The sequence below is a fragment of the Colobus angolensis genome, unplaced genomic scaffold, assembly GCF_000951035.1.
Source record: "Colobus angolensis palliatus isolate OR3802 unplaced genomic scaffold, Cang.pa_1.0 Scaffold216, whole genome shotgun sequence".
Classification (NCBI taxonomy): domain Eukaryota; kingdom Metazoa; phylum Chordata; class Mammalia; order Primates; family Cercopithecidae; genus Colobus; species Colobus angolensis.
Genome location: NW_012115333.1, coordinates 303,060 through 326,160, shown reverse-complemented (window position 1 = coordinate 326,160; position 23,101 = coordinate 303,060). Strand labels below are relative to the sequence as shown.

At 43.6% G+C, this 23,101-nt stretch overlaps 1 protein-coding gene and 1 pseudogene across 8 annotated transcripts in view; one reads left to right on the top strand and one right to left on the bottom strand.

Moving 5' to 3' along the window:
• TAF1 (TAF1 RNA polymerase II, TATA box binding protein (TBP)-associated factor, 250kDa) overlaps positions 1–23,101 on the top strand; it is a 195,871-nt gene that overhangs the window by 90,200 nt on the left and 82,570 nt on the right. For 2 of the 8 annotated variants that reach the window (XR_001001884.1, XR_001001885.1), the window contains 6 exons: positions 2,938–3,005; positions 3,501–3,617; positions 3,767–3,772; positions 6,960–7,085; positions 8,269–8,425; positions 9,363–9,540. Coding sequence is in view for 4 of the 8 variants with exons in the window: in XM_011943086.1 (XP_011798476.1) it covers positions 2,938–3,005; positions 3,501–3,617; positions 6,960–7,085; positions 7,870–7,971; positions 8,269–8,425; positions 9,363–9,540; positions 12,838–13,057 (968 nt within the window). In the remaining 4 variants the exon portion in view is untranslated. Of the gene's footprint in view, positions 1–2,937; positions 3,006–3,500; positions 3,618–3,766; positions 3,773–6,959; positions 7,086–7,869; positions 7,972–8,268; positions 8,426–9,362; positions 9,541–12,837; positions 15,026–23,101 lie in introns of those variants that run through there. The other 6 variants (XM_011943089.1, XM_011943088.1, XR_001001886.1 and 3 more) reach the window with 4 other exon arrangements.
• LOC105512650 lies at positions 19,838–20,975 on the bottom strand (annotated as a pseudogene).

Here is a 23,101-nt window from a genome sequence, read left to right as displayed (position 1 = left end):
TATTTTTTAGTAGAGACGGGGTTTCACCGTGTTAGCCAGGATGGTCTCGATCTCCTGACCTCGTGATCCGCCCGTCTTGGCCTCCCAAAATGCTGGGATTACAGGCTTGAGCCACTGCGCCCGGCCTTGCCTATTTCTTAATCAGATTGGTTTTTTGCTATTGGATTTTTTGAGTGCCTTTTATATTCTGGTTAATTGATCTCTTGTTGATGGATAGTTTGCGAATGTTTTCTCCTATTCTGTAGGTTGTCTCTTTACTTTGTTGTTTCCATTGCTGTGTAGAAGCTTTTTAGCTTCATATGATCCCATTTGTCTGTTTGGCTTTTGTTGTTACTTAAAAAATTTTGCCCCAGATTAGTATCCTGTAGCATTTCTCCAATGTTTCTTCTAGTAATTTTGTAGTTTAGGTCTTAACATTTGTCTTTAATCCATTTTGAGTTGATTTCTATATATGGTGAAAGATGGAGATCTAGTTTTATTCTTCTACATGTGGATAACCAGTTTTCCCAGCACCATTTATTAAAGAGACTGCCCTTTCCCCAAATGTGTGTTCTTGTTGCCTTTGTTGAAAATTATTTGTTTGTGTTTGGATTTGTATCTGTGTTTTCTATTCTGTGCCATTGATCTGTGTGTCTGTTTTATGTCAGTACCATGCCGTTTTGGTTCCTATAGCTTTGTGGTATAATTTGAAGTCCATGTTGGGGGGGGCGGTGTGTACATATATATACATTTTTTTTTTTTTTTTTTTTGAGGCCGTCTCACTCTGTCGCCCAGGCTGGAGTGCAGTGGCATGATCTTGCTTCACTGCAACCTTTGCCTCCCGGGTTCAAGTGATTCTCATGCCTCAGTCACCCGAGTAGCTGGGATTACAGGCATGTACCACCACACCCAGCTAGTTTTTGTATTATTAGTAGAGACAGGGTTTTGCCATGCTGGCCAGGCTGGTCTCAAACTCCTGGCCTCAAGTAATCTCCCCACCTCGGCCTCCCAAAGTGCTGAGATTACAGGCTTGGGCCACCATGCCTGGCCTGTGGTATATTTTTTATCCTTTATATCCTGATAAAACAGTAGGTTTAATTTAGGGATCACCTCTTATGAAGGCTTTCTTAATTCCTCTTCCCCTCTTACCTCCAAGAATCAGCCACTTCCTTGTTTGTGCCACTGTTTTTCCATTGCATTGTGTTGCCCTATTTGTTTACAGTCTATCTCACTGTACTAGGCTTCTTGAGGATATGACCTATATCTCACTCATTTCTATCATCTCCAATGCCTGGCACAGAAGAAGTATTAAGAAAATGTCTTATGAATAAGTTAGTGAATGATCAATATATTAAAAGAACATTTTAAGCATTTAAGGCAGGGATTGAAAACTCAAATGCCTTCAGGGTCTAGGCATAAGATAAGCAGACCTGGGAGGGACTATGATAACCTGGAGAACACATGCTTTATCTAAAACGAACAGCTGCTACTCAGCTCCAGCCCATTGGTGCCTCGCAGGAATGCTGACCCTGTCTTGGCCACATCTTTAAATTTTCTAAAAGAAGCCAGACAATTTAGGTTTTTATGTGAAATCTCCCAACTGTTAAATGTTATCAACTAAGTTTTTTTTCTAAAAGCCTTTTATTGAAATATAACTTAGATACAGAAAAGTGTTTTATGTATTATGGGTGTATAGCTCAATCCATTTTTTACAAACTGAACTAATTTTTTATGTGAGCCAAACAAAGCTATAAGCCACCAGTTTGCAACTTGTAACTAAGGCCATATGGGGACCCATATAGTTAAGAATCATCTTACAGGTAAAAGTATCTTAAGGAGACACATCAGCTAGATGCAATGTATAGACCTTTTTTGGGTTATGATTCAAAGAAATAAATGTAAAAGAGTGTTTATAAAGTAATTTGGGAAATTTGAATCTTGGCTGGCTATTTGATAATATTAAAGAATTGTTAATTATTTTAGATGTGATATAGTTGGTTTGTTTTTAGAGCAACTTTAGTTCATGGCAAAATTGAGCAGAAGTTACAGAGAGTTCCCATATACTCCCTGCCCTCACATACATACAGCCTCCCCAGTTATCAACATCTTGCACCACGCTGGGCGTTGTGGTTCACGCCTGTAATCCCAGCACTTTGGGAGGCCAGGAGTTCAAGACCAGCCTGTGCAACATAGTGAGACGCCCCCATCTCTACAAACAAACAAACAAAAATGGGCGTGGTGGCGCATGCTTGCACCCAGGAGTTCAAGGCTGCAGTGAGCCGTGATCATATCACTGTGACGGAGTGAAACTCTGTCTCAAAACAAAAACAACATCCTGCACCAGAGTGTTATATTAATTGTGTTAGCTGATGAACCTACATTGACATATCATTATCACCCGCAAGTCCATGGTTCATTCTTGGTGGTAGTATACATTGTATGGGTTTTGAAAAATGTATAATGACATGTATCCACCATTATACCAATAATTGTTTATTAAAAGCAGCCTTAGGCTGGGCACAGTGGCTCATGCCTGTAATCCCAGCACTTTGGGAGGCTGAGGGGAGTGGATCACTTAAGGCCAGGAGTTCAAGAGCAGCCTGGCCAACATGGTGAAACCTTGCAACACATACTGAAAAATTTTTAGAGGAAAATTGTTACGGTGCTGGAATTTGCTTCAAAACAATTTGAGAAGAGTCTGAAAATTGAAGTAAATGAAACAAGATTGGCTATGTGTTAATCATTGAAGCTGGCTAGTGAGTAAATGGGAGTTCATTATGTTAGTGTTGTTTTGCATATGTTTGAAATTTTCTGCCTCTGAAAGTAGAACAAGAGTCCAAGTTAAAGCTGAGGAATGATTTTTCTAGGTCTAGGATAATGGGACACACTGCTGATGACAGAATGTAAATTCTGGAACAAGTCTGCAAAGATAATGGCACTTTCTTATTTTATTTATAGGACCTGAGAGTCAGTATACTAAGACTGCCCAGGAGATTGTGAACGTCTGTTACCAGACATTGACTGAGGTAGGTGGTAAAGATGGAGGTCCCAAGCCTGGGCAACATAGGGAGACCCCATCTCTACAAAAAATATTTAAAAATTAGTGGGGTGTGGTGGTAAACGCATGTGGTCCCAGCTGCTCATCTGAGGTAGGAGAATCATTTGAGCCCGGGAGGTCAAGGCTGCAGTGAGTCATGATCATATCTCTGCATTCCAGCCTGAGCAACAGCAAGACTCTTTCTCAAAAAATAAAAGAGGTCCCCTTGGGATCTAGCTTTTTGAAATCCTGTTCCCTTAAATGAGGAGCCTTCCCTGATTATCCTATTTTAAAATGTAGTATTCCCTGCCCCCAAACTCCACATCCCCTACTTCCTTCCCTGCTTGATTTATTTTTATTATTATCTGTGTCCTGCCACTAGAACATAAGCTTCGTGAAGATAGATATTTTTGTCTTTTGTATACTTTTGTATCCCCAGTAATTAAAATACATGTTGAATGAATTTATTTCCTTTATTTCTCAGTATGATGAGCATTTGACTCAACTTGAGAAGGATATCTGTACAGCTAAAGAAGCAGCTTTGGAGGAAGCAGAATTAGAAAGCCTGGACCCAATGACCCCAGGGCCCTACACACCTCAGGTGAGTCTGAGGACTAAGTACTTCCTTGTATCGTTTTCTTATTGGTTTGGGAAATTGGGAGCATGTTAACAAATCCGTTTACTGAGATACCATTCTTCTCTGTCCTTCCTCTTCATATGCCTTTCGTGTGCTTTCTTGTCTTCTCAAAGGCTAAGGTGAGTGAGGGCCATGGGTCTTGGTGGCCTTGAATCCAGACGAGGCAGCTGTGGGATGAATGAATGGGGTGGGGCCTTAGTTGTTTAGGCAGTGTTTGGGAATACCAAATTCCTGACCCAGCCATCCTCTGGGTCTTGGAAATTTTCTTGTCTGTGAATTTTGGGACTCTAGAACATCCCTGGAGTGTAGATTTCTCAGTTACAGACATGGGCCATATTGTTCCTGTGCCTTACAGACACTTGATTACTCATTCCCTCAGAGGTATCTCAGTATAGCTCAGAAGTCACTCATTTTCCTGGATTGACTCCTAGTAAATGAAGAAAGGTAGTACTACTAATGTTCTTAAATGTTTGTGTCAAAAGAATTAGAGAGAAGGATAAATAAGAAATGTTTAGTCTTCCTGGTCTAACTGAATCCTTGAAATACACCAAGAGTGTATTTCCTCTCTACTGTACTCTTAGAGGGTTGGCATATTTGAAGAATAGGACTTAACAGAACATCACTGGTGCTTGGTTTCTGTATTGGAGGCACTATGGTAGGGCGGAAAGTACATAAGATTTGACATAAAACAGGCCTGGGTTTGAGTCTTAGTTCTCCTGTTGTCTAGCTTTGTAATCTTGGAAAGTTAACCTCTCTCACTTAGTTTTCCTTTCTCTGAAATCTTTTCAAGATTGTTGTAAACATTAAATGAATTAATTTAATTTGCCTGATACATCTTTATCTGTTCTCTGAGACCCTTTCAAATTTAATCAAGTATTTTAATGCAGAATTCTGCCAATTTCCACAGGAAAATTTTTTTTTTTCATTCTATCCAGGTTCCCCTCTGAACTGATAATGCAACTTATGTGACCTCTGTTGGATTATTGCTGTCTCAGTATCTCGTTCATGCACTATCCCTATCTATCTTTTGCTCTCTCTTTCATCTCACAACCTAGGTTACTGAGGGGCCAGGTATAAAAGAACCCTCAGATACTCCTTCAAGGTCCAGAACAAGGAAAGGCTCTTGGAGTGTGTGGGCAGATTGGGTCAAGGGTTCTTGGGTGAGTGATGTTGTCCCAGGAAGGCGCTATTTGCTAATAGGCCCACAGCTTCCACAAGGTACTTTCTGGTAAGTTAAAGCCTGGGTGTTAGCCATCATTCCCCAGGAGAGTCTAGCCATTGAATGGCACATGGCTTGCTCGTTTCTAGGACAGCCTAAGCCTAGTCCTTTGGTGAGTCAAAGCCTTGGACCCCAAAGTCACCTTCCTTTCTTCGCTATGTCTCCCAGGCTACTTCAAATGGCTAAGGAAAACCTGTCAACTATTCTCTCTCTTGAGCATTAGCTGTTGTTTAGTGCAGTTAGAGGGTTTCCTATGAAGAGTAGGATTAGATAGTACTGCTTCATTATTCCAGTTCACCTTTTCATCATTCCCTTCACTCAGTTTAAGATAGTAACCAACTCATTATCTCTTAACCTGAGGAAGGTGTACATGAGTGACTGTCCTTACACATTACTACTCTCAAACTCAAATGTTATTAGAGTGTGTTTGCAAAAGTGTAACCTGCCTTAATACAATTTTGGTTGTAAGAAGCATGATAGTAATCATACCTTTCAACTTCTAAATGGTGGTGGTCAATAATGTATTTTCTTTTTTTTTTTTTTTGAGACAGAGTTTCGTTCTTGTCGCCCGGGCTGGAGTGCAATGGCGCAATCTCGGCTCACTGCAACCTTGCAACCTCTACCTCCCGGGTTCAAGCAATTCTCCTGCCTCAGCCTCCCGATTAACTGGTTTTACAGGCATGGGCCACCATACCTGGCTAATTTTGTATTTTTAGTAGAGACAGGGTTTCTTCATGTTGGTCAGGCTGGTCTTGAACTCCCGACCTCAGGCCCGCCTCGGCCTCCCAAAGTGTTGGGATTACAGGCGTGAGCCATGCGCCCGGCCCAATGATGTATTTTCACTCAACTATTTCCACCTAACTTGCATTGCGTCATCTGTTCAGCTTAACACTTTTATCTAAAACTGTTGACTTTGCAGTTTTCTACACTGTGCTGTAGGGTTTTGCAGAAATTTCATCCCCTTATTTTTCCCTTCTTCTGTTCCACACTGATTTACCTGCTCTGTAATGCTTTGAATTTTGTTTTGCCTCTATTTCACCGAAACCCTCTTCAGAATCAGTCCTGTTTTCTTTTTTTAAAAAACACAATGTAACACATATATGGGTTTTCTGTTGATAAAAGTGACATGTTCGTTAGAGAAAATTGGAAAATTAAAACAAGAAATAAGTTACCTGTAATCACTTCCACCACTCAGAAGCAACATCAACCAGTGTGAATATTTTTATTTTTCATATCTGTGGTGTATGTATTTGTGTTTATATACACACTTTTAAAATGAAATTGATCAATATGGTTTTGTGTCTTACTCTTTTCACTTTATATTGTGAGCACTTTATCTAGTCCTTCTTGCCCTCCTGTCACTGAATAGTCCATTTGCTAAATCCCTGTTCTTTCCAGGGAAGAAAACAGGGAAAGGATCTATAATTTATTGAGTATTGGATAAGGAACTTACACATCTCTTAATTCTCACAACAACCCTGTGAGGTAGACATTATCATCCATGTTTTATAGTTGGGTTAATCAAGGCTTAGAGATGTTAAGTAATTTGTTACTCACTAGCAAGTGTTGGAGCCAGGACTCAAACCCAGGACATTTTACTCCAAAGCCTATGATTTTTCACCATGCCATTTTGCTTCGTGGCATCCTCTGATGGGCTCATAAACTATCAAAGCATTCTATGCTCTTGTTGGAATTGAAATTCCTTTATCCCATTTCCTCTTAGATGTCTCCAGATCAAGCAATCAAAATAGCACTGATATTAAGCCTTGGGCCTGAAAACCAAAAGACAAGGCTTAGAAAAAACTAGGTTATTGACCAGAAAGGCTGTTAGGGCATAAAACTGTCCCATAGCTTTGGTGCATTTCTGCTTCAGGCTTCTGATTACATGCATCAGGTACCTGTCTACTAGAATAGGCAACATTTGTAAGAGTCCCAAAAACTTGTCTGTAAAGCTGTGTCAGACTGTTTCTCTTTAACTGAATTGCTCTGCATGATCTTTTTCTCCAGTAAATGCTTTAAAGGGGAGTTATCTGTATTTAATTTTCCCTTTCCTAGATAGAAGCTAAGTTGTATGTTTTGTGCCACAGCCTCCTGATTTGTATGATACCAACACATCCCTCAGTATGTCTCGAGATGCCTCTGTATTTCAAGATGAGAGCAATATGTCTGTCTTGGATATTCCCACTGCCACTCCAGAAAAGCAAGTAACACAGGTAGGATGTTGTTTTTCTCTTTATAAGATTGGTATTATGCCTGCAGGTGGGGCTAGGGGAATGGTGATGGTGATATGTGACATACGTCAAGAATGACTGGGCCCTTTGGCCCTGGGAATGAAAGCTTACAAATGGGATTTCAAGTTGGGATGGCGTCAGGTCGTGTGACCAGAGTTATCTTCTGTCTGTCCCCATGGGCAGAGTCAGGCACAGCAGAACTTCAGGGAAGGCACAAGTATGAAAAAAGGGTATGAAGCATCAGAGTAGCCTGACAGGTGACTAGAATGGCCAACTGCACTCAGACAGTTCAAAATAGTTGGCCTACTTTATGTGTATTATAATTTAAATTAAAATTATTTATAAAATTAAATTTTAAAAATTGACCTTTTCTAGAGGTATCAGAAGATACAGTCTGAAGCCAGAAATTCTACAGCTATTCTCAGTCAGGGTTCCACTGGAAAGTGTAAAAACCCAGGGTTTTTCTATCCCAAAGAGTTCAACACAAGCTATAAGGAAAAGTTTGGGTTAGAAAGAAAGAGTCTCTTTGTAATGATACAGTAGGAGTAGACTAAGGGCCTTTCCTGTTCTTTGGGTTTTTTACTCTGGCTATGATTTCCAAAGAATGGGGGAAAATGCGCATGCCTTGAGTAGTCTAAACAGCCCCCACTAGCAGTGGGGTTAGCTGGGATATCAGGGAGGAGCATCCATCCTGGGTGAGAGCCCTTGGTTAACTCCTCCTACAGGCACGTCCCTCAATGATGTGCTATTTGTGTTCCTTACTCAGATGCGCCAGGGCCGAGGTAGGCTGGGCGAGGAAGACTCTGATGTAGATATTGAAGGGTATGATGATGAGGAGGAGGATGGGAAACCTAAGACTCCAGCCCCAGTGAGTATGCTTACAGAAAGCTTATGGTTACGTTATACCCTTATATGATAGGAGCCCCATCAGTACAGGGCAGGCCAAATCCTAAGGTGATATCGGGGGGTCTCCTTAGTGAGCCCCAATCCGAATTTAATCCTTGGGACCAACTAAACAATCTATCCACCAAAAGTACTTAACTTCTTGTGAGGCAGCAAGTGGAGGGATGGGCGGAGTGGGGAGGGGGGGTTGTGTCTGGTGGTGGCTTCTGGTCTCTTACGTGGTCAGTTGATAGGACTTTGACCCCCAACTGGTCTCATTCAGGAAGGTGAAGATGGAGATGGTGATCTTGCAGATGAAGAGGAAGGAACTGTACAACAGCCTCAAGCCAGTGTCCTGTATGAGGATTTGCTTATGTCTGAAGGAGAAGATGATGAGGAAGATGCTGGGAGTGATGAAGAAGGAGACAATCCATTCTCTGGTAGGCCTCGATCATTGCTTCTATTCGTTTATAACTCACTATAGCACCCTCAGGACTGGACTGGATAGGCGCTCTTGGCCACATATGCTTTTATTGGAAGCTGCCTCTTTTATTGAATTCCTATTAATAGACCTGAGAGTACTGAGCACTCACTCATAGGATGATCATTTCATTAGCAGGAGGTACAAAATACGACAGTGGAAAAGACAGTGTCTAAGTAAGAGCTTTGATTTGGATACTTGTTAAAGGCTGGGCAGTGGCTCATACCTGTAATCCCAGCACTTTGGGAAGCCAAGGTAGGAGGAATACTTGAGACCAGGAGTTTGAGACCAGCCTAGGCAACATAGCGATACCCTGTCTCTACAAAAAGTAAATAAATAAAAATTAGCTAGGTGTGGTGGCGAGTGCCTGTAGTCCCAGTTACTCAGGAGGCTGAGGCAGGAGGATCGCTTGAGTGCAGGACTTTAAGGCTGCAGTGAGCCATGATCATACCACTGCACTACAGCCTAGGCAACATAGTGAGACTCTGTCTCCAAAGAAAAAGAAAAAAAGATGAGAACAGAATGATAAAGTGTTATATGTGGCAACAGGGAAGGAAAATTAAGAAAAATCCTGTTTGGGGACTAATGTTTTGTGGATTAATGGCAATGGCCAAGGAAAAGTATGGGAGTAGATGGTAGAAAAAACACAGATAGGTTGGCATGAGATGGAAAAGGAAATTGTTATTTGGATTCAGATTCTAAACTACAAACCTTGCTACTACTCTTGACCCTATATATATAAGGGCAGTTATAAGAAAGGCATCTGAGGAGAGGAGTATAGGCAAGATGCCTGTGTAGATGTGTGAGAGTTACTAGTTTGGGAAGATCAAGCCAAAGATCAAGTTAAATCTGTTAAGCTTAACTCTTGATGAACCAGAATCTGTCTCTTTTTACAGCTATCCAGCTGAGTGAAAGTGGAAGTGACTCTGATGTGGGATCTGGTGGAATAAGACCCAAACAACCCCGCATGCTTCAGGAGAACACAAGGATGGACATGGAAAATGAAGAAAGCATGATGTCCTATGAGGGAGACGGTGGGGAGGCTTCCCATGGTTTGGAGGATAGCAACATCAGGTAATCGGCAGCAACATGCTACAGGGCTGTGGCATCAGTGCCTAGCTATGATGTCGAGGGGCCCAGCATCAGATTACTTTTCATCCATCAAACATTTCCTGGGCACCTACTAGGGCCAGGCACTGTGCTAGGTCCTAGGGATACACAGAGGAGCAAAACATACCCTGCCCTTGAGGAGCTCACAGCCTAGTGGAAGAGACTGACACAAACAAATCATAAATACAATGTGATAAGTGCTATAGCATAAGTAAGACAAAGTGCCAAGGCACCACTGAGAAGGGAGTGTCTCACTCTGCTTGGAGTTACTGGGGAAAGTTTCACAGACAAGGGAACATTTGAATTGGGCCTTAAAAGATTAAATAGGAGTTTAGTAAGTAGGTAGTATGGCAGGAGGTGGGGAGATCTTTATAGGTAGAACAGTGTGTTCCAGAGCAAATGGAATTTGTTGGGGAGTTGAGGCTCCAGAAGTGTAGCAAGGGGAATTATATTGTGAAGGACTTTACAAGGTATGCTAAGACATTTGGACCTTAACCTGTGGGTAATAGGAGTCATCAGTTTAAGGAAAAGGAAATGACATCAAATTTGTATAACTTGGGACAATGTGGGACAGATGATGATATCAACAGAAACTTGTCAGGAGTGGGGAAAATAAAGGGACATAAAGAGGTAAGGAGGTTAGATGAATAATGAATGGAGATGTCTCTGGTAAAGAGGGAGAATACGTGTTAGATGGGACAGGAAAGGAGGAAAAAATGGATTTGGATTTGGCTTTGGACATGTTGGATTTAATGTACCTATGATACATCTAACCAGCAAGCAGCTAATACGCAAATAACATTGTAAATAAATTAAAATTTTTTATTTCAGCAAATATTTATCATAAGTACAAAAATAAACTAAGATATGGTCCCTTCCTTCCTTCAAGGAGATGAGTCTAGTAGGAAACCTAAAACAGGCAATCACAGTGTAATATGAAAAGTGCTATGCTAGGCAACCGCAGGGTTCTTCTAGAACTTGGGTAGAGGTGGGGAGGGAGGAGAGCTGGCTAGAGAAGGAAATTGAGCCAAATATGAATAGGAATTAGCTAAACGAATAAGAAAGCAATGGGCATTCCAGAGACTAGGAAGAGCCTATATGAAGACACAGGCATGAAACATTTTACAGGCATGAAACACTTTTAGAGAACACACGTAGCTCAGTGTGACTGGAGATTTTTTGATTGATCCATGTAAGATCTATTATTCATGTGATAGAAATGATTTAAAGAGGTAGGTAAATACCAAATCATGAAGGGCCTGAAAGTTCTGGGCAGTCATTGAATGAGAATAGTATGACCAGATTTACATTTTAGAAAGATTGTCCTGTGCCCCAAAAGAAAAATGGGCAAAGGCATGAACTAATTTAGGAAAGAAATGTAGCCGGGCGTGGTGGCTCAAGCCTGTAATCCCAGCACTTTGGGAGGCCGAGGCGGGTGGATCACGAGGTCAGGAGATTGAGACCATCCTGGCTAACACGGTGAAACCCCGTCTCTACTAAAAATACAAAAAAAAATTAGTCGGGCGTGGTGGCAGGCGCCTGTAGTCCCAGCTACTCGGGAGGCTGAGACAGGAGAATGGCGTGAACCTGGGAGGCAGAGCTTGCAGTGAGCAGAGATCGCGCCATTGCACTCCAGCCTGGGCGACACAGCAAGACTCTGTCTCAAAAACAAAACAACAACAACAACAACAAAAAAAAGAAAGAAATGTAAATGACCAATATATCATATGAAAAAATAACTTCCAGCCGGGCGCGGTGGCTCATGTCTATAATCCCAGCACTTTGGGAGGCCGAGGCAGGTGGATCACAAGGTCAAGAGATCGAGACCATCCTGGCCAACATGGTGAAACCCTGTCTCTACTAAAAATACAAAAATTAGCTGGACCTGGTCACACCTGTAGTCCCAGCTGCTGGGGAGGCTGAGGCAGGAGAATCGCTTGAACCCAGGAGGCAGAGGTTGCAGTGAGCTGAGATCGTGCCACTGTACTCTAGCCTGGTGACAGAGCGAGACTCAGTCTCAAAATAATAATAATAATAACTCCCCTAATAAAGAAATGCAGTAAAACCACGAAGTGCAATTTTTTACCTATCATATTGGTGATTAAAATGAATGATAATGCCTAGTGTTTGGAAAGATTATGAGGAAAAAGACATTCTCAAACTACTGGTGGTAATGTTGATTGATAAAAATGGGATGGTTTGGAGAGAGGCTTAGCAATTTATCATCTTAAATAAAAACATTTAAAAATGTGCATCCCCTTTGGCCCAAAAAATCCACATCTAGGAAATTATTTTGTGGGAATAATTAACACACCATCAAGATGTTTGTGTAAGGATGTTTTATGACAGCATTGTTCCTAATAGTGGAATAATTGGAGACAGCTTCAATGTCCTAGTGAGAGGCTGTTAAGTCATGTTACAGCCATATGGCGGAATACCATGTAGCTATTAAAATTATGCTATAGACGTATGTTTATTGACACGGGAAGATGTTCGTTATAATCATTAGTGAAGAAGGCAGATTCCTGGAGAGTATGTAGAGTATCGCAATTTTGTAAATTAAACAAAAACGTTTAAGCATCTAAACGGCACAGAAAATTTTGGAAGGTAATATACCAAAAGATTATCTCGGATGATGGAGTTATTGATGATTTTTTTAAAATTTTTTCTGGTGTATGTTCTAATTTTTTTAACCAGTGAACGTGCATTACTTGTGTGATTTTTGTTTTTCAAGTAAAATTAAGAATAAACAAACAAACAAAAAAATAAAGAGCACTCTGGCAGAAGTGTGAAGAAGTAATTGGAGGAGAGCAAGACTGGAGGCATGACGACTTACTTCAGTAGTGCAGGCCAGAGATAACAAAGGACTAAGCCAAGGCAGGCAGAGTAGGGATGGAAAGGAGGGGATAGAGACAAGATACATTGAAGAGAGAATCTTCAGGACTGTTGACTAATTGGATACTGTAAGTGGTAGATGAAACCATGAGGCTGTCAGAGCATTTATGGTCATGTAAGATGGCAGTGTGTTGTTCAGGTGTAAGGGAGTTTCTTCCATTCAGGTTCTTGTGTATATGAAGTTGGCAAGTTGATGTTTTTGAACAGGATCATTTTTCTCTCAGGGGCATGTAGAATAGTTCAGAACCAGTCACTTTAGTGTCCAGGGGAGGTGAGATGGGCTTATCCTTTGGTGGCACTGAGAATGGGAATGGTCAGCTAGAGGATGGTGTCCGAGCTTGAGAGATGACATGTTTCTCTTCTCAGTTATGGGAGCTATGAGGAGCCTGATCCCAAGTCGAACACCCAAGACACAAGCTTCAGCAGCATCGGTGGGTATGAGGTATCAGAGGAGGAAGAAGATGAGGAGGAAGAGCAGCGCTCTGGGCCGAGCGTACTAAGCCAGGTCCACCTGTCAGAGGACGAGGAGGACAGTGAGGATTTCCACTCCATTGCTGGGGACAGTGACTTGGACTCTGATGAATGAGGCTTCCTTTGGGCCTCCTTGGTCAGCCTTCCCTGTTCTCCAGCCTAGGTGGTTCACCTTTCCCCAATTTGTTCATATTTGTACAGTATCTGATCCTGAAATCATGAAATTAACTAACACCTTAGCCTTTTTAAAAGTAGTAAGTAAATGATAATAAATCACCTCTCCTAATCTTCCTGGGGCAGTATCACCCTTTGATTTAAAACAAAGCAACCCCCTTTCCCCTACCACTACCAAAAAGAGCAAGCTCATTTTCCCGTGTCCTCCTTTAACTCCATGTATTGCTTTTGGTATAATTTTTCCCTGGGGAAGGAGGGGAAATTATGAAAGAACTAGTAACTTTATGTCCTCTTGATGTATTAGGAAATTTCCGGCCGGGCGTGGTGGCTCACACCTGTAATCTCAGCACTCTGGGAGGCCGAGGCAGGCGGATCACCTGAGGTCAGAAGTTTGAGACCAGCTTGGCCAACATGGCGAAACCTCATCTCTACTAAAAATACAAAAATTAGCCAGGCGTGGTGGCGTATGCCTGTAATCCCAGCTACTTGGGAGGCTGAGGCAGGAGAATCGCTTGAGCCCAGGAGGCAGAGTTTGCAGTGAGTGGAGATAACACCACTGCACTCCAGCCTGGGCGAAAGAGTGAGATTCCATCTCAAAAAAAGAAAATTTCTAAGCATGGTATCATCTCACTTTTCTAATTTACAGGCTGGAACAGATGAGAGCCATCCTGCTGGGACAGAGAATTGGGTTCTAGTGGACTCTGTGCTACACTTAAACCTGTGAGACAAACCGCCCATTATTTTATTATTTATTTAATTATGCAAAAATGCCTAGTTCCTAAATGGATTTGAGGCAAATTACTGTAAATTTTGAAACAGCCTATATGTCAGAAATGATAATGTTGCCACCTAAATGTTTTCTGTCCCTCCCCCCCAGGGGAAATGGTAGGAAAATGGTAAGTTTCTTAGGACAAAGACTGTGTATTCTGTTTCTTTTCATGCTTAGGATATGGTTCTGTGCATAGTAGGTTCTCAGTAAATGTTGTTAGAATCATAAAGTCCTCAACAGGTATGTTACTGAGCATCTGCTTTTCATGATAAGCACTCTATCAGATCCTTGGAATGCAAAGGTAAATAAGACAAATCCCTTTTACCCAAAGAGCTCACCATCGAGTTGGGGGAGGGGAAGTGGAATTCAAAACATGTTAATAAATCATCATAGTACTGTGAGATAAGTGCAATTAAGAAGCTAGTTATAAAGTATAGGGGAAATAGAGGAGTAATCATGTCTGAAAAGTCAGGGAAGTCTTCCTAGAGGTAATTTTTAAGCTGATTGTTTTAGAATTAGTAGAAGCTTGCCAGATGGAAAAGTCCAGGCAAAGTGTAACATGAATGGGAAAGGCCACAGTCTAGAAATGGCAGAGTGTGTTCCTAGTTTGTTTGTTTGTTTGTTTGTACCTGCCTTGTTCCAGGAAGGATTTAAGGTAGTTTATATTCCAGTCCTTTAATGCTGGAATGGCTAGAGATGAGACTGAAAGATGGGCAGGAAGTATATCATCACAAGCTTTGTGTTTGATGTTAATGTGTATGATTTTTATATTGTAGGAATAAGCTCTTAAAGGAGTGATATAATCAGGTTTGTGTTTTAGAAATCTGTGTAATGAATGAATGAAGAAAGAAATTGAAGAATCATGTAACAGATATATGTGATCCCATTTTTGTAAAAGACAGAACCATGTGTGTTTATTTATATGTGTTTATATATATACTTGTGTATGCAAAGGTAAACGTCTGAAAGGATATATGCTAACTGTTCACAATGATAACCCCCAGGAATGGGATTGGAGGGGAGGGGGCTTCTGTGTTTGTTAATGTATGCTGGGTGGGATATTGTGCTTTTATTTCTATATTGTTTGAATTTTTTTACAAGTGTGTATTATTTTTGTAATAAAATTTTTAAAAAATTCCAGCAGTAGTGTGGAGAATGGTTTGGATGGATCTAGTTCAAGGAAGAGAGAATGGAGCCCAAACTGGTGCTATGGCATTGGGATGGGGAGGAGAGGGATGGATTTGAGAGATCTTTAGGGAGTAGGACTTGGCATTTAGGGGTAGAGAAGGTGGAATGGAAGGTGGCTTCCAGAATTTTGGTTGGGAGGATTGGGTGAGTACATGGTATTCATTGGTTCATTTCAACATTTATCATGCCACCTTTTTTTGTTTTGTTTTTTTTCGATGGAGTCTCCCTCTGTTGCCCGGGCTGGAGTGCAGTGGTGTGATCTCGGCTCACTGCAGCCTCCACCTCCTGGGTTCAAGTGATTTTCTTGCTTCGGCCTCCTGAGTAACTGGGATTACAGGCACGCATCACCACACCAGGCTAATTTTTGTAGGCTGGAGTGCAATGGTGCAATCTCAGCTCACTGCAACCTCCGCCTCCCGGGTTCAAGCGATTCTTGTGCCTCAGCCTCCTCAGTAGCTGGGATTACAGACGCCTGCCACCATGCCCAGCTAATTTTTGTATTTTTAGTGGAGACGGAGTTTCGCCATGTTGGCCAGGCTGGTTTCGAACTCCTGACCTCAGGGAATCCGCCTGCCTCAGCCTCTCAAAGTGCTGGGATTACAGGCGTGAGCCACCGCACCCAGCCAAGACAGGGTTTTGCCATGTTGGCCAGGCTGGTCTAGAGCTCTTGACCTCAAGCAATCCACCTACCTTGCCCTCCCAAAGTTCTGGGATTACAGGCATGAGCCACTGTGCCTGGCCAAACCACCTGTTTTTATAAGCAGCCTGCCAGATGCTGATAGAGAAGTAAGATACACTCCCTGATTGCAAGGAACTTAAGGTCTAGAATGAGAGGTAGATACGTAAATAAAAAAGTTTAATAAAAAGTGATCATTGCAATAAATATTTACAAGAATCCGTGGTGAGAGGAAAAAGTTCTTGACTCTTTACAAAGTACGAACAAGAATGCTTCACAGAGGAGACCCTTAAAAAAATCATGAAGAGTGGAAAGGAATTTACTAGATGGTCATAGGGGTGGGATGGGAGGGCATTCTAAGCAGAGGGAACAGAATGCTTAGGAGCATGAAGCAACATGTTCATAGAACTATATATAGTTATAGACGGCTGGAATGTAGGGAACCTATGTAGTATAGTGATCACAAGCTCAGGATGAAATGCTCATTTTAAAGCAATCACTCTGGCAGCAGTATGAAAATAGTGTGGAGAAGGGGTGATGCCAGATAAGAGATGCTGGAGACCTAAACTGTGACTAAGGCATTGACAGCAGGGATGGAATGAGTGGTATATCTTGGTGACTGAGTGGATAATGGAAAGTAAGGAAGTGGAACCTAGGTTTCTGATCTGGGTGACTGGATAAATGGTGATGCCATTTACTGAACAGGTTGAGGGTGGAAGGTAGGGGGAAACAGCTAAGCTTAGTTTTGAAGCATGTAAGTTTGAAGTACGGTATGTATAAAGTTTAGGATTTGTACAATCTTGGAAGTAGGTGAGATCACCCAGGAAATGTGTAGAGTCATAGTACAGAGGATAGACTCCTGGTGAAGACCAGTATTTAGGGGTGGTGAGAAATAGCCTGAAGAGTAATATTTCTCAAACTAAGGAAGGGATTTAAGGAAGAGAAAAAGACAACATATTTACCACAGAAAAGTAAAGTCAGACCCAAGAGAGCATTTGGATTTGGCAACTAGCAGGTCCCTGGTGACCTGAGCGATCAAAAGCCGTTTTAACAGAGTAGTGAGATTGTAATCTCACCAGCAGTAGGGCAAGGAACAAATGGGAGGTGAGGAAGTGATGATAAAGATAATAGACTACTCTTTCAAGAAGCTAGGGAGACGCACAGTCTTAACATGGAAGACAAATATGTATACCTATGTAGGCTTAGGGAAAGAAAGCAAGAGAGGATAATTGTTGGAAGGACCTGTGAAAACAGGAGAGGATGTTAGCTAACAGGTAGAGATACTGACTTAGAGGAGAGAGATCTTCCCCTGAGAGAGAGAAAAGAATGGATGTAATTATCTATCATTGTGTAGATAGGGAGATGGGAAATTGAGGAGTTCATACTTCATAGCTTCAACTTCCTCTGTGAAACTGTAAGATCATCCTTATAACAAAAGTGAAAATGGGAATGAGGGCTTGAATACCATCCTACTGTGGGGGATAATGAAAAATTGGAAACAAGCTAAATGTCCAGTAGCAGAGAGGTTGAATTATGGCATATCCATTCAGTGAAAAAGTATGCAGCTGTTAAAGGAAAATTGGCTGCGTGCGGTGGCTCACATCTCTAATCCCAGCACTTTGGAAGGCCGACGCGGGTGGGTCACTTGAGGTCAGGAGTTTGAGACCGGCCTGACCAACGTGGTGAAACCCCATCTCTATTACAAAAAAAAAATTAGGCATGGTGGCGCGTGCCTGTAATCCCAACTACTCCGGAGGCTGAGGCAGGACAACTGCTTGAACCTGGAAGGCGGAGGTTGCAGTGAGCCAGGATCATGCCACTGCTCTTCAGCCTGGGTGACAGAGCAAGACTCCATCTCAAAAAAAATAAGCATTTTTGTTTTTAATCTTTTTTTTGTTTGTTTGTTTTTTTTGAGACGGAGTCTCCCTCTGTCGCCCAGGCTGGGGTGCAGTGGCCGGATCTCAGCTCACTGCAAGCTCCGCCTCCCGGGTTTACGCCATTTTCCTGCCTCAGCCTCCTGAGTAGCTGGGACTACAGGCGCCCGCCACCTTGCCCGGCTAGTTTTTTGTTTTTTTTTTGTATTTTTTAGTAGAGACGGGGTTTCACCATGTTAGCCAGGATGGTCTCGATCTCCTGACCTCGTGATCTGTCCGTCTCGGCCTCCCAAAGTGCTGGGATTACAGGCTTGAGCCACCGCACCCGGCCTGTTTTTAATCTTATAATAGTCACTGATGAAAATGGGAGCTGGAGCTGACTAGGGATCCATGAAAAGATTACTGGATGCTTAATGTACAAGCAAGGTTGAAGACTTAATTTAAAATGGTACCCACTTATTGTGGTGTGACTTTTTTCCCTTTATTTTTATTTCTGTTTTTTTGAGACGGAGTCTCACTCTGTTGCCCAAGCTGGAGTGTAGTGACTGTGATCTCGGCTCACTGCAGCCTCTGCCTCCCGGGTTCAAGTGATTCTCCTGCCTCAGCCTTCCGAGTAGCTAGGATTACAGACGCGTGCCACCATGCCTGGCTAATATTTTGTATTTTTGGTAGAGATGGGGTTTCACCGTGTTAGCCAGGATGGTCCTGATCTTCTGACCTCATGATCCACCCGTCTTGGGCTTCCAAAGTTATGGGATTACAGGCATGAGCCACTGCGCCCGGCCTGTTTTTCCTTTAAAGGTACTTAGCAACACAACTAGTCAGTGTGTAGAAGCACAGATAGTAAAGCAGTGTGGGGTGAAGACCTGGTTATAAGGAATAGATCAGTGAATTTCATTTCATTTCAGTAACGCTCTCTTGACTACTCTATACCAAGCACTGTGCTAGGTGCTGTGAATACCACTCATGGTCTAGTGTTAGACAAGTCCATGCAAGAGTGTGATAAGTGAAATGATGAAATACATACGGTGTACTTTGAAGGTACAGAGTAACCCCAACTCTGAATCTAAGGGAAACCTTTCCAGAGCTTACTAGCTTGAATTAGGCAAAGCAAGCAATGGGGGTAGGGAATGGTCATCATTCCAGGTAGAAAAAATAGCATGTGCAAGGAGCATGTGATTAAAGAATTAGGAATGGTTACAGCATGGTACACATGGAAGGGCTGGCAAGAACTGAAACTGAGGAATTAGCCAGTGTCCAGATCTTGAGAGCTCTGTATGCTTTGCTAAAGAATTTGGACTTTATCCTAAAGGCAGTGGGGATCTGTTGAAGGACTGGGATCATTTCAGCAGCAATTCAGAATGTGGATGGTAAAGAGCAGGACTGGAAATGGTTATGGCAGTCATTAGGTGAGACATGAATCAGCTGTAAGGCAGGAACAGTGGTCAGAGATTTGAGAGAATTTAGGAGGTAGAATCTATATAAAATTTGATGACTGATTAGATGTGGATTATTTCGGTCAGTCAATATTCATTGAGTCTAATGGATACCAGGCATTATTCTACATCAGAAGTGTTCAATCTTTTGACTTCCCTGGGCCACATTGGAAGAAGAATTGTCGGCCGGGCGCGGTGGCTCAAGCCTGTAATCCCAGCACTTTGGGAGGCCGAGACGGGCGGATCCTGAGGTCAGGAGATCGAGACCATCCTGGCTAACACGGTGAAACCCCGTCTCTACTAAAAATACAAAAAAAACTAGCCGGGCGAGGTGGCGGGCGCCTGTAGTCCCAGCTACTCGGGAGGCTGAGGCAGGAGAATGGTGTAAACCCAGGAGGCGGAGCTTGCAGTGAGCTGAGATCCGGCCACTGCACTCCAGTGCGGGCGACAGAGCGAGACTCCGCCTCAAAAAAAAAAAAAAGAAGAATTGTCTTGGGCCACACATAAAATACACTTAACGATAGCTGATGAGCTTTTTAATAAAAAGGCCGGATAAATCTTTTTTTTTTTTTTTTCTGCAGAACTAGCTGAGGTTTTATTTTGGACCAAAAAAAAGGCAATTGAATTGTTTTGTAGCTGGAGGCATGGGGGTCCCCAGGCAGTAAACTCCCCCGCAGGAGAACTGAGGGCTAGGGCTGAGCCTCAGGTGGGTCTCCTGTTCCCTGTGCTCCCCTGCACAGCGGCCTCCCTCCTGGGCTCTAGGGGCTGCTGCAGCTGTTCACTTGAGCAGGACATCAGAGGACTCAGACACCAGCTTCTCATCGCGGGTCTCGATCTTCTTCACAACCATGGCCCTGATGGAGCTGGTGCAGCTGAAGGAGCTGGAGCCTGTGCCGTAGCCGAGGCTGAGTCTTGTGAGGTCCCCATAGGCCAAGCTCAGACCACCTGCATAGCCGCTGGTGGTCTGCATATGGATACTCATGTTCTGCATCCCAGACTCCAGCCGGCTCTCCTCACCCTCCAGCAGCTTCCTGTAGGTGGCGATCTCAATGTCCAGGGCCAGCTTGACGTTCATCAGCTCTGGGTACTCACGCAGCTGCCACACCAGGTCCTGTTTGGCCTGCTGCAGGGCTGCCTCCAGCTCGGACAGCTTGGCGTTGGCATCCTTAACGGCCAGCTCCCCCGGCTGCTCAGCATCTGCGATGGCAGCATCCAGGGAAGCCCTCTGGCCTTTAAGACCCTCAGTCTCAGCCTGGAACCGGCTGATGTTCCAGTTCGTCTGAGAGTTCTCAGTCTTTGGACACCGCAGGTCATCCCCGTGCTTCCCAGCCAGCGTCTGCAACTCCTCATACTTGATCTGGTACATGCCCTCAGCCTCAGCCTGGTTGCGGTTGGCGGTCTCCTCATAATGCGCCTTGACCTCAGCAATGATGCTGTCCGTGTCCAGGGAGTAGCTGTTGTCCATGGACAGCACCACAGATGTGTCCGAGATCTGGGACTGCAGCTCCTGGATCTCCTCTTCATAGAGCTGCCTGAGGAAGTTGATCTCGTCAGTAAGCCCTTCCAGGCGAGACTCTAGCTCTACCTTGTTCATATAAGTTTCATCCACATCCTTCTTGATGAGGACAAATTCATTCTCCATCTCTGTATGTACGCGTATTGAGCTCATCCTCATAGTTGTTCTTGAAGTCCTCCACCACCCCCTGCATGTTGCAAAGCTCTGCCTCCAGCTTCAGCTTCTGCTGGCCCAGAGTCTCCAGCTGCCGCCTAAGGTTGTTGATGTAGTTCTCCAACATGTTGTCCATGTTGCTCCGAGCCATCTTATGCTGCTACAGGAGGCTCCACTTGGTCTCCAGCATCTTGTTCTGCTGCTTCAGGTACTGTACCTTGTCTATGAAGGAGGCAAACTTGTTGTTTAAGGTTTTTTTTTTTTTTTAAGACGGAGTCTCGCTCTGTCACCCAGGCTGGAGTGCTGTGGCCGGATCTCAGCTCACTGCAAGCTCCGCCTCCCGGGTTCACGCCATTCTCCTGCCTCAGCCTCCCGGGTAGCTGGGACTACAGGCGCCGCCACCTCGCCCGGCTAGTTTTTTTTGTATTTTTTAGTAGAGACGGGGTTTCACCGTGTTAGCCGGAATGGTCTCGATCTCCTGACCTTGTGATCCACCCGTCTCGGCCTCCCAAAGTGCTGGGATTACAGGCTTGAGCCACCGCGCCCGGCCTGTTTAAGGTCTTGATCTGCTCCTCCTGGGTGCGCACGGCCTGGATATTGGGGTCCACCACCAGGTTAAGGGGGCTCAGCAGGCTCTGGTTGACCATGATGGCGGTGATGCCTCCATGCCGCTGGCCCCACCATAGCCTCTGCCCAGGCCACCCTGGAAGCTGCGGCTGCCCACTCGGGAGAAGCTCAAGGAGCTGATGCAGGCACCGGGCCCGCTCATGTAGGAGTGGCTGCTGAAGCCTCGGGGGCCAGAGGTGGACACCTTGTAGGACTTCTGGGTCACCCTGATGGACATGGTGGAGGCAGGAGTGGAAGCAGGCGGGCTGAACCAGGCGGAGATCCCAGAAGGAGCAGAGAACCTGCTTCTTGGTCCTCATAATGTTTTAAGAAAGTTTACGAATTTGCGTTGAGCCGCATTCAAAGCCATCCTGGGCCGCATGTAGCCTGTGGGCCACAGGTTGGACAAGCTTGTTCTAGATACAGCAATGAATAAAACAGCCCCTTCCCTCAAAGTGCTTAGAATTTAGTGAAGGAAGGAGAGAATAACAAGAGTGAGAAGCACTATTTAGAAAATAAAAGTGATGTGAAGAGGGTGTGGGTGAGGTTGCTAGTTTTTTGTTTTGTTTTTTGAGACAGTCTCACTCTGTCACCCAGGCTGAGTGCAGTGGTGCTATCACAGCTTGCTGCAGCCTCAACCTCCTAGGCTCACGTGATCCTCCCACCTCAGCCTCCTGAATAGCTGGGACTACAGTCACGTGCCACCACACTCGGCTAATTTTTTTTGTATTTTTTGAAGAGACAGAGTCTCGCTATGTTGCCTAGGCTGGTCTTGAACTCCTGGACACGAGCAGTCCCTCCTGCCTTAACCTCCCAAAGTGCTGGGATTACTGGCGTGAGCCACTGTACCCAATCAAGGGTGCTAATTTAATGGTCAGGGAAGACCTTGCTGAGGAACTGTCATTGACATACAAATATACATGTATTATTTCTGTAAAGTTAAAACGTTTTTTTAAGTGTGAAAAGGCAAGCAGTAACCTCAAAAGATGCTTTGAAACACTGTCCAGAAAAATATGCAGAAACCAGGATATACTGTTTGGAGGGAAGCCAAAGAAGGAGAGTTTCAAAGGATGGAGTGGTTAGCAGTGTCCAGTACTTGCAGAAAGGTCAGTCAGGTAAGGACTGAAATTTGTCATTTGAATTTGGCATTTGGTGAGCCTGGTGAAAACAGTGCTAAAATCAGATGGCAAGTAGGTTGAATAATTGAATGAGAGGGAGTAGCAACAGTTTCTAGGAGCTTGATTTGATTAAATAATAGCTATCATTCATTTTGCCAACCTCTCCGCAGAGAGTACCTGACCTCATTTAATCCTGAACCATCTATGAGATAGGTATTATTCCCATTTTACAAATGAGGGAACTTGTTCAGGGTCATACAAATAGAGGGATTAGCCTTGGACTGGAGAAAGACTCTCTTTAAGGCCAGAAAGATGTATATATATGCAGTAGGAAGGGGGCAAAACCATGCCCCTGGGCATTGTAGGCCCTGTTGAGAAGTTTTGTCAGGCTGGCCCGGTGGCTCATGCCGGTAATCCCAACATTTTGGGAGCCTGAGGTGGGAGGATCACATGAGCCCAGAAGTTTGAGACCAGTCTGGGCAACACAGGGAGACCCTGTCTCTAAAAAAATAAAGAAGTTTTGTTTTTATCCTAAGAATAATGGGAAACTTTTCAATGGGAATGGGGTAGAACCTGGGAAGATGACCTCAGGTTTGCGCTTCCAAACCAGTGTGAAAATAGTAAAAAAAAAAAAATGTTTTTTTGAGAT